This window comes from Camelina sativa, chromosome 10 (genome assembly GCF_030686135.1).
Source record: "Camelina sativa cultivar CO46 ecotype springtype chromosome 10, ASM3068613v1".
Lineage (NCBI taxonomy): Eukaryota > Viridiplantae > Streptophyta > Magnoliopsida > Brassicales > Brassicaceae > Camelina > Camelina sativa.
The window spans coordinates 21,458,836-21,469,395 of NC_141889.1; the positions used below are offsets into that span (position 1 = coordinate 21,458,836).

Genomic DNA, 10,560 nt, shown 5'->3' on the forward strand with positions numbered 1-10,560 from the left:
GGCTTGAAGCCACCAGAGAGGCTTCTGTTGATTCTCTTCCGAATAATGCTACTACACAGTTCCTTGGTGAAGAAGCAACCTTAGACATGTATTAATATCTCAAGTTGAGATTTCTAATTTTTAGTGGAAGAGTTTCAACAGAACAAAGAAATCTGATTTCCCAAAATTAATTCAGTTCAACTTGACTCCGATATATGAAACAGAAAGCATGATTTTTGAATATGCGGCTGCTAGACAGTTTTTGGCTAATGTTAGTTTCCTTCGAGTTTTACAGTACTAAGCTGTGATGATTAATGCTCTTACGTTCCATATACTGTAGTTTGGGTAGCCATTTCCAATTTGGTTGGCCTCTTTGAGTTTATATATCTACTCTAGATCTCTTTAGTGCTCGTTCAATTAATATAATATAAAAAGGTTTGGCAACAAATCTGATTACACATTTTTTTCAAATCAAACAGAGCAAAGAAAACAGAGAAAAAACAACTATGTTTCACTTCAATGTATAGAGAAATAAAAAAAACCGCCAATGATTTAAACCTCTTCTCAGTTGCAATTCTATAGGAGGCAAAAGTTGCAATCTCCAAAATGCCATTTTCTCACATGAAATCATCATCGTCCATCGCACCGTAAGGACCCGAAACAAGATCGTCGTCAGGCTTATCCACATGAAGTTGTTTCTTCTTAGCTAACAAACACATTGAAAAAAAAAAACCATTTTGATCAGATATTTTTGAAACAGATATGCGTAGCTTAAAGAAACATATCTAATTCACAAGTCTAATAAAGAGAAACCATTATTTGGAGGCAAAGTCCAAAGAACAAAGCAAAAAGAAGTACTACTGATTGTGGTGTACCTGTCCTTTTTCTGCTAGAGGCTTCTTTCTCCGCCTTCAATTTTTCATTTGCTATAGCTGTAATGGACGAAGCAACGTCTTTAACATCTGCTGCTTTCATATTGACCAAAGAAAGTCTCATCACTGTTTTGAGTAGCCCAATATAGTGAAAACTTTTCTGCAAAACAGCAGAAATAGTTAAAATATAGGCTCATTGGTCGCGTCTTAACAGAATATTGGTCATACAGAAATAATCACTTAGCTAAGACAAGAAGGCAATAGGGAGAGAATATTGAATACCTCAAATGGTACAAGTCTCTGAGATATCAACTCAGCATACTCCACGAAATCGCTTTCAGACTTCGGAATTAACATATCGGCGCTTTTCCCAACAGTCTTTACTCCAAAGAGTTCAGCAGTTGACTGGTAATCAGCTTCCTCCACAAGCCTAAGATAAAAAAGAATACTATAAATCAGCATACTAGCCTTCATAAGTCCACAGCCTATGTCACATGTTCTTTACAGTACCAAACCAATGCAGAACCAACAAAATAAGCATATGTAAGTGAAATATTTCTAAACTCTACCTCTGCATGCGAAGTTTCTCAGCAATTGGATCAAGAGGTTCTTCCCTTGATGGTTCTTTTGAAGCTTCAACAGTTTTAACCTTCTTTTCAACAGCTTTTGCTCCTGCTTTCTTTGGAGCTTTCTCAGGAGCAGGTTTTACCACGGGTGGCTACAGAAGAAACAAAGGTTGTTAGCCGTAATCTCAAAATCGTATAAGAAACAGGGATACAGAAATCAATAAATACAAAGTATCTACGGAAACAAAACTATACCGGTGCAGTTACATCTTCCTCCTCCCAAGAGTCCTTGATATCATTCTCATCCACATCCTCATCATCCCAGTTACTTTTCAGTTCAACTTTCGCAGGAAGTGGTTGAAAGTCCTCGGCCTCTGAAATTAGAAAGGATAGGATAATGTAAAAGTGAGAACTCTATTATACTTTCATTATGAAAACCTCAATAAAACAAAAAAGCCTATCATCTTAAAGACTAAAATATACGTTGCTGTGTATAGCCAGTACTAATTTTTACAGTCAAAGAGAATTATGCAAGAACTAGGAAACATTAAGGTATTCACAGACGCATACACAGTGTGAATTAAACAATGCTTAATGTACACAATCTTACCCCAATCATCCATATTTGTTGCCAAATTATCTACGACAAGTACAAGCTGCTATCTGAATCCAACTGAAATCCTGCACAGAATAAAACAAAGATCATTCTCCAAACAAAAGGGCTCGCAACACGAAACAACACTCAAACATTACTTTTATTTTATATCGTGGAGGTAACACAGAAAAAAACTCCTATCAACCAATTCACAATCGCCCCAAGACACTGATAGAGTTACAGTTATGACCAAGGGCTTCACAGCTTAAGAACTTAGAACAATTTATCATGCATAAACCTTCTAGTCCTACTACACTACTTGACATGTGAATAGAACTACTAATGGACATGCATAGAGCATAGGTAAAACATAAGTACCATCATCTCATGAAGATGTCAAATTGAACAAAACACTCCTCAACCGAGCAAGAACAGTGTATATATCAAAATGAGAAACTTAAAGGAACTCCTCAACCGAGGAAGAACAGTGTTAAACAAAACAGATGAAAATAGAGCCTATTGCCTAAAGTAATACAGCCAAAAGTTAACATTCAGAGTAATCTTACAAACGATACTTAAAATTACTAACACCAACTTTGCAAATTGCTTGTGTTGAACAATAGAAATTGAAAAAGGATTCAGCTTTTAACACATCATCAAACCATATAGCAAAAACCCCAAACAGAGTTGGATTGATCAGAGTGTAATAATCAGACCCAATTAATGATAAATTACACAACTTTGTAGGATGAATCAACAACCCAATTAGCAATAAACAGCCATCGAGCTTTACAAATCCTAAAACCTAAACATGCAATTCCAAGTAAAATCGAAGCCAATTGAGGATATATTAAGGCATCGGAGACGGAAGAAAAAAAAGTACCAGAGAAAGGCTGAATCCTGAAGGTAGGTTTCAGCCGGAGAATAGAAATCGCCACCACGAAAAAACGAAACGGATAAACTTTCCGATGCGAAGCAGAGAGACGAAACGACAGCGAAGAGAGAGAGAGAGAGAGAGATTTTGTTTGGTTGTGCGTCGTTTCGTTTTGATGGGATTTTTAGGGTTTTCTCTCCTTCTTTCTACAACATTCCCATTTAAGTTGAATTTATATTATTTTCTCTTTATTATTCAATCTCTTTTAAAAAAATCTCCTATGACCATTTACTGAAAATTACATCATTTACGAGAATATATGTTACTCATTGAACAAAAGTCATTTGGAGTGTCTCAAAGAAAGAAAAAAAAAAACTTTACCTTTTAATCTGTGAGACAAATTATTTGTAACTAAAAAATTTAAATTTAAATTATATTTTTGATAAATTTGTTTAATTTTATTTATTGTTTAAAATTGTATGATTATATTTTGATTATTAATTCTATAATTTTAATATAAGGTATATGGCAAAACAAATTTGTTTATTATATAATATTAATTTTATCTTTTTTAACAATTTGAACTTTATTAAATTGTAAAGTGTTCCTCATTGAGGATGTTTACAATACAAGAAGGAACATCAAAATGAGGTACATAAGATATACGATTGTTTATTGGTTCTTTTGCCAATCGATCTACTGCCTTGTTGTTATTTATGTTTGTCTATTGAAACTATACTTCTTGAAACTTTTGCTTTCAATAATGGATTTCTCTTGTCCAATTATGAACTCTGAAATTTTTTGAGGTATCATTCGCTAATTTCTTAACTTGTTGATTATCACCTTCAAATATGACATGTAGATATCCCCTTATTCACATCTGTTGCAAGGCTGCTATCAGACTTTGAAGCTCCGCTTCCAACACAGTAGCAACAGGAGGTCTCTTCATTTGTCCTGCTGATAAGAAAAAACCTTTATCATCTATTGCAATCCAGACTGATTGTCCTTCGTTATCTTGTTGATCAAATGTTCCATCATAATTGCATTTAATCATTCCTCTAGGTGGTTTGTTCCACTCTGATCGAGTAATTCTCTTGCTTTGGTTAGCTTGTTGAGTCCATCTTTTCTCTATTTCTTCTGACCAAACATCTGTCCATTCTTTCGCATCTGCAACAGTAAAACTCAACACTTCTTGTCATGTGCTTTGCTTATCTTGAAAAACAAGTATGTTTATGCTCTTCAACAATCTCCATAAGACCCATAATGGTATATGTCTTGCTAAGGGGCACAGGTTAGTATCATTATGCCAATCAAGAATTGCCTGAAATTTTGAATCAAACAACGACGTCGGGGTATACAAAACCTGACTGAGTGTATTGTGTCATCTCCAAATCTCTTGCGCATATTGACAGTTAAATGCTCTGGAGTTTCAATCTCTTGTTGAAATTATTTGCAAAGGCTTGTGTTTGTTATTTTGCGGTATAATAATTCTGAACCAGTTGGTAATGCTCTTGATACCATTCTCCACAAGAAGTGTTGTAGCTTACGAGTTGTGTGTAATTTCCAAATAGCATTTTTCTGTTGCTGTAACCCTGGTATTGGTCGTACTCCATGATTTCCTCGTAGATGACAAGATAACCAATAGCCTGATTTTACTGTGTAAAGTCCTGAATCATTGTAATGCCATCCCAAAAGATCTGGTTGCACCGACATACTTAGTTTTATCTGATTGATCCGGTGAACATCCTCTTCAACAAATAATTCCTGTATTAGTTCCATGTTCCATCGATATGGAAGTCCATCAAAAAATATCTCATTAACCGTCTTTAGATTTGTGGTGATGCCTTCTCTCTATCATGGTGGTCTTGGAGGATTTGTTATTAACCAAGGGTCATACCATATGTTAGTAGTCTGACTATCCCCTAGCAGTACTCTCATACCATTCTTTATCAACTTACGACCTTCTAAGAGTGATTTCCAAATGAAAGATGGATAATTTCCACTACCCGCATTAAAAATGTTTGAATCAGAGTAGTACCTTGCTTTTAGGAATGTACTCAGTAGGCTGTGCGGGGCTTGAATGATTCGCCATACTTGTTTCCCCAACATGGCTAGATTAAACTTCTCCAAATCTCTGAATCCAAGTCCTCCTTCTTTTTTAGACAAACTCATTCTATCCCAAGAGAACCAATGTGTAGATCTATGTCCTTGCTGTTTACTCCAATAAAACTTTGCTATAGCACTACTAATTTCTTCAAAAATCCCTTTCAGAAGTTTGAAGACATTCATAGTATAAACTGGCATAACCATTGCCACTGTTTTGAGAAGGATTTCTTTTTCTGCTTGAGATAGGAATCGATGGGACCATCCATTGGTTCTCTGTTTGACTTGCTCCACAACATAATTGAACACATCTTTTTTTTTCCTTCTGATTTGTTCTAGCAGACCTAAATATTTACCACAACCTCCATCATTGTGTATATTTAGGATGCGTCGTAATCTTGTTTTGACGTGATCTTTCACTCTTGATCCAAAGGTGATTGCTGACTTATTGAGGTTTACTGCTTGACCTGATACACGTTCATAATCCGAGAGTATATTCATAATTTTTGAGCAGGATTTTGTCTAAGCATGACAGAAGAATAATGCATCATCTGCAAACAACAAATGGTTGAGAGTAGGTCCCGTTGTGCTTATCTTCATGCCCTTCAGATTATTTTCTCTATCAGCTTTCTGTAACATGTGGCTTAAAACCTCCGCACATAATATGAAAATGTATGGTGACAGAGGATCTCCTTGTCTTATTCCCCTTGCTGGCTTAATCAAACCCTTTGGTGAACCATTGATCAATGCTGAAAACTGGACTGTTTCTACACACTGCATTAACCAATTGATCCATATATGGCCAAATCCCATATGTTGCAGAGTATCACGAATAAACTGCCACTCCATGCAATCGTAAGCTTTGGATATATCAATCTTCACTGTCATGTATGAATTAGCCCACTTTTTTCGTTTCTTCAGTGAATGTATCATTTCATGAGCAATGATCACATTATCCATAATCTTCCTCCCATGAATAAATGCAGCTTGTGTTTCAGAGATGATAGAACCCAAATGGCCCTTTAATATGTTAACTAATATCTTGGAGATAATTTTATAGCTGACATTGCAAAGTGCAATAGGCCTAAAATCACTCATAGTTTGTGGGACATCTATTTTTGGTATTAGACAGAGATTCGTATGATTTATCGTACCTCGCATAGCTCCATCTTCAAAGAAATGCTTTATCTCTGTAATGACATCTCCTTTAATATCTTCCCAAAACTGTTGATAAAAGGTCGTTGATAGACCATCCGGTCCTGGTCCTTTGTTTGGTCCAATATCAAAAACTGCCTTTTGTATTTCTTCTTCTGTTACCATTCTCGGAAGATCATCATTCATCTCACGTGTAACCCTTGGATTGAAACCATAAAAAACATCTGTGTAATCTTCAGCAACATATCTTGTTGACCGAAATAGACCAGTAAAATAGCTCTCTGCAACGTGGCCGATATCATCATCACCTCTATAGACCAATCCATTGTCATCCTCAATTGACAACAATCTGTTTCTTGCAGTTCTCTGTTTAGAAATATCATAGAAGAATTTAGTATTTCGGTCTCTAGATGTCATCCATGTGTTCCGGCTTTTAATTCTCCAATACTGTTCTTCTTCTTGATAGGCGAAGTTCAACTCTGATTTGATCCTGTCAATATCTTGTGTAGAGTAACCCACTGTAAGCGCATGAACTAAGTCTTTTTTGAATATACCAATCATCACTCAAGCATTCAATCTGTTTTCCCTTTTCCATTTCACCATATGTTTGCTCTATTACTCTAATACAGATAGTGTTAATAAAATAAATGATGTTTTACCTGTGTATCATCAAATTAATAATATTTTCAATTTTTATTACTATCTCTTAAATTTATATTAAGAGATTGAATTATGAAAAGAACTAGAACAATTAAAGTAATTTTTTGTAAGACGCTAAAATACTATCTAAGTAGACATACACCCATATTATATTTAGCTATGGGTTCAAACAACCTTTTCATTTTTCCTCGTGTCTCCTTTATGCATTTGTACTGTTTTGATTTTTGTTTGTGATGTATTTGAGCATTTAGACTATTTTAATTTTTGTTTGTGATGTATGGATTGTTTTCCTTGATTTGTGTGGCTTTGTTATGGTTGTTTGTTTTTGTGTGACGTGATGTGGTTGCTTGTTCAACAAAATAACAAAATGGTGGAGTGGAGGAGCTTTCGCCGAGGGAGACGAGGATCAAAAGCAATTGTATTGCAAGGTTTGGTGTCGTCTCACATCAGTCCGTATTTGCGAAGGAGAAGGTGTCAGTGTCGAATAACACCATAGGAGGGTGTCGGTTGATGTAGTACTTTTACTTCAATTAAATTATCAATCCACAATCTCCATTAATCAACACACTAAGAATGTCCAAAGATGCTTAATCTATTCTTAAACAGGAATTGGTTCTTTGTAACAATCTTAACTAACTAACTGATTCAAAGAAAGGAAACAAGCCAAATTAAACAATGCAAACTCAAAGAAACAAAACACAACTAGCAACAACTTTAAATCAAGATTAAACAAGTGAACCCTAGGCAAGGTAATTGACTTGGGAGATAGCTAACCAATCCTAGATGTCTAAGCAACAATCAAGAACAATCCTATGGCTAAGAACACTAATGCAAATCAATCCATTTCCATGATAGAGATTCCTATGCTAACCAAGTGATAATCAAATTTTTCCAAAGGCAATCACAAGGCAAGCATGCATTAAGAACAAGTCTCAATACCACTAAGCACCCTAATCATCAATTTTCATTGGCTAGGAATGCAAAGCTCTCGAATAGTTTGGTTCATGAATTTCATCAAACACCTTCTGGGCATGAAATTCCTAAAGTCTAGAATCAACATGATCAAGGCTGATCTAACATTATAATCACCAAACAAGATAGGAAATACATAAATAAAGCCCTAGACATCAAAGATCAGTCATCTATCTCCCTAATCTACCTAGCCCAAAGTTATAAAAGATCTACTCATTCATCATCATGATCACACAAAGGAAATGGTTTGATCTTTGTGAAATCATAATAAGAGGTTATAGATTAAGAGATTTGAAAGAGAAATTGCTATTAAGAACTTAGAAGTACTCAATCATTCAACAAACCAAGAGTAGATAGGCTTAAGAACCCTAAGTGGCTGCTAAACAAGAGATAAACAAAAGATAAGTCTCCCTTTAATAGGGTTAGAGTATTTATAGGAAAACAGAAAAGGACCCGGGTCAACCCAAAACAAAATGGGTCAAACCCGAATTAAAACTAAAACAAGTGTGGACTTAGGTGAACCGAGCAAGCTTGGACCGATTGAGATGGCCGATTGGGACAGCCGAGCACACTTTGGCCGATGGTGGTGGCCGCTGGTGTCTCCTTTTTGTGGTCCAAGTAAGTTCGATCGGCCTACTCTTGGCCGATGGCCTTGACCACTGGTGGTTCCTGTCCGCAGTACAGATGAGTTCGATCGGTCTACTCTTGGCCGATGGTGGTGCTCGATGGTCTCCTACGGCCATGGTTTGGCCGATGGTCTTGACCGCGGCTAGCTCCTGTCCAAGTCACTTCTCTAACTCCAATCTTCTTGCTTCTTTGCACCAAAATAAGTCCAAATGCTCCAAATGTAGTGAGATTACTCCAAGAACCTGAGAAATGAGACACTAGATGCATATGCTCCTAAAACAACCTAAAATGACAAGATTATGCAACAAAACTATCCAAAAACAAGGCTTAAAACCCAACAAAAACACAAGATATCAACTCCCCCAAACTTATCTCTTGCTAGTCCTCAAGCAAGAACCAAACAATAGTGAGAGAGAGAGGTTTGTAAAAGGGATTCAGAACCAAAAAGTATCAACAAAGGATTCAAATACAGTCCTTAAATGTAATGCAATGGTGCTAAGATCAATCAAAGTGCTTACAAATATTTTTCTAGTGCTTATCACAAGGCACCGCTCTAGTTCACCTTCTATCTATTGGTAAAGACTTGCAATCCTATTGAACATCTCTTTCACATTCATTAAAGTGTTTGGTTTGATCTTTCAAATGGAAAATAAATCAAGTTCAATTGGTTTAAGGGAAAGGATTTTTATAAAGTTGGAAATGGTGCTTTTGGGTGGTTTACTCTCAAACAAAGAGGAATGCTAGATAGTTGTGAAATCTATCTAAGACTGAGAATAATTTGGGCATACAAAGCTTAGCTCTTGATGTTCTTCCCACCTAAAAGCTTTTCTACCCTTTTTCTCATTCTTCTTTTCTTTCTCTCAAACCCAAAAACTCAACTTGATTCAACTCAAACCCCTTTCTTTTCTTTACTTATGGTCTTAAACTTTTGAATATCTCTAAGGCTTCACTTTAAACACAAGCTCTCTTTTTTTTTTTTTACTTCTTTGAACTTCTCTTGTTGAACTCCCATTCTTATTAAACTATGTTTTAGCATTCTCTTTTTTTTTTTTATAAAAATTTTGTAGGAGACAACAACTAGACATTTCTTTCTCTTTTCATTCTTAGAGACTTAGAGCTTTTAACAAAACTTAACCTTAGAGATAGATCTTTTCTTTTCTTTTGACCAAGTAACTCTTTCTTCCCCCCCCCCCCTTAATCTCTCTTGTTTCCAAACCTTTACCCAAATCAAAATTCTAACCACCTATTTCTTTCAAAACCAGTCCTATTAGCTAGTTCTAGAAATTCCCAACCTAGCTCAAACAAGAGCCAGTTCTTTGTCATTCTCAATACTCTCAAGGCTTCACAACCTATAGCATTATCAACAAAAAGTCCTCACTCAACAAATCAACACAAGGCTTGAAAGAAAAGGGTTGGTGTTCAAAGGTATGGCAAGAGATTGGGTTAATCAAAATAGAGTGGCAAAAAGAGATTGTTAACCTAAATGAAATTTCCATGAGCTAGTATTCATAGTCCATATGAAACAATGATCATGCAAGCTTTACACTAGAAGAAAGTGCTTTCAAGTAACAAATTGCTTTCAAGTAACAAATTGCTTAAGCTTAGACTCTTCATTTTTCCCCAAAGATCAAACAAGCACCAATGAACTATAAATGAGAGCTGTGGGTTCAATCCTAAGTCTCTAGTTTTACAAGGCAACTTCATCATTATCCCGAATGCAAATGCATGCTAAATGCTTCTAGACTCAATCCTAAATACAAAAATGAATATGCAAAGCTACATGCATTTTTTTGGGTTTTTAAAATTTTCAATTTTTTTTTTTGATTTTTCTCAAAACATATCTATTAACAAATGCATGACACTAAGAATGGAAATCAAACAAAACACAATGTTAGATGGTAAATCCCTCCCCCAAACTTAATTCACACCGTCTCAATGTGAGAAAAGCCGGGAAAAAAGGTTAACAAGAAAAATAAAGATGAAAAATGAGAAAAGACTCTATGTACAAGGACTTGGAGTGTACCTCTAGTTCATGGAGGAGTCAAGAGAGTAGGAGGAGTTACTAGTGCATGGTGTGGAAGAATTCTCAGCCCTTCTCTTCCATCTTTGTCTCCTCTCATATGCTGAATCTCTTGGTGGGTCATAGAAACCAATGGC

At 35.7% G+C, this 10,560-nt stretch overlaps 1 protein-coding gene across 1 annotated transcript; it reads right to left on the bottom strand.

Moving 5' to 3' along the window:
• Nucleotides 1-380: 380 nt before the first annotated feature.
• Nucleotides 381-3,168, bottom strand: LOC104719365 (uncharacterized). The gene is made up of 7 exons (XM_010437277.3): nt 2,896-3,168; nt 2,028-2,098; nt 1,673-1,791; nt 1,421-1,569; nt 1,134-1,281; nt 855-1,011; nt 381-685 (listed from the first exon to the last, which is right to left on the bottom strand). Exons 2-7 carry the CDS (start codon nt 2,038-2,040, stop codon nt 597-599), a joined length of 675 nt encoding a protein of 224 aa, XP_010435579.1. The 5' UTR covers nt 2,041-2,098; nt 2,896-3,168; the 3' UTR covers nt 381-596.
• Nucleotides 3,169-10,560: the final 7,392 nt, after the last annotated feature.

Excerpts from the sequence above, each read along its gene's own strand:
- LOC104719365 (XM_010437277.3), bottom strand. Across the intron at positions 1,570-1,672 it reads AGGAAGATGTAACTGCACCG|CCACCCGTGGTAAAACCTGC; the intron begins GTATAGTTTTGT and ends TTTCTTCTGTAG. Across the intron at positions 1,012-1,133 it reads AGAGACTTGTACCATTTGAG|AAAAGTTTTCACTATATTGG; the intron begins GTATTCAATATT and ends GCTGTTTTGCAG.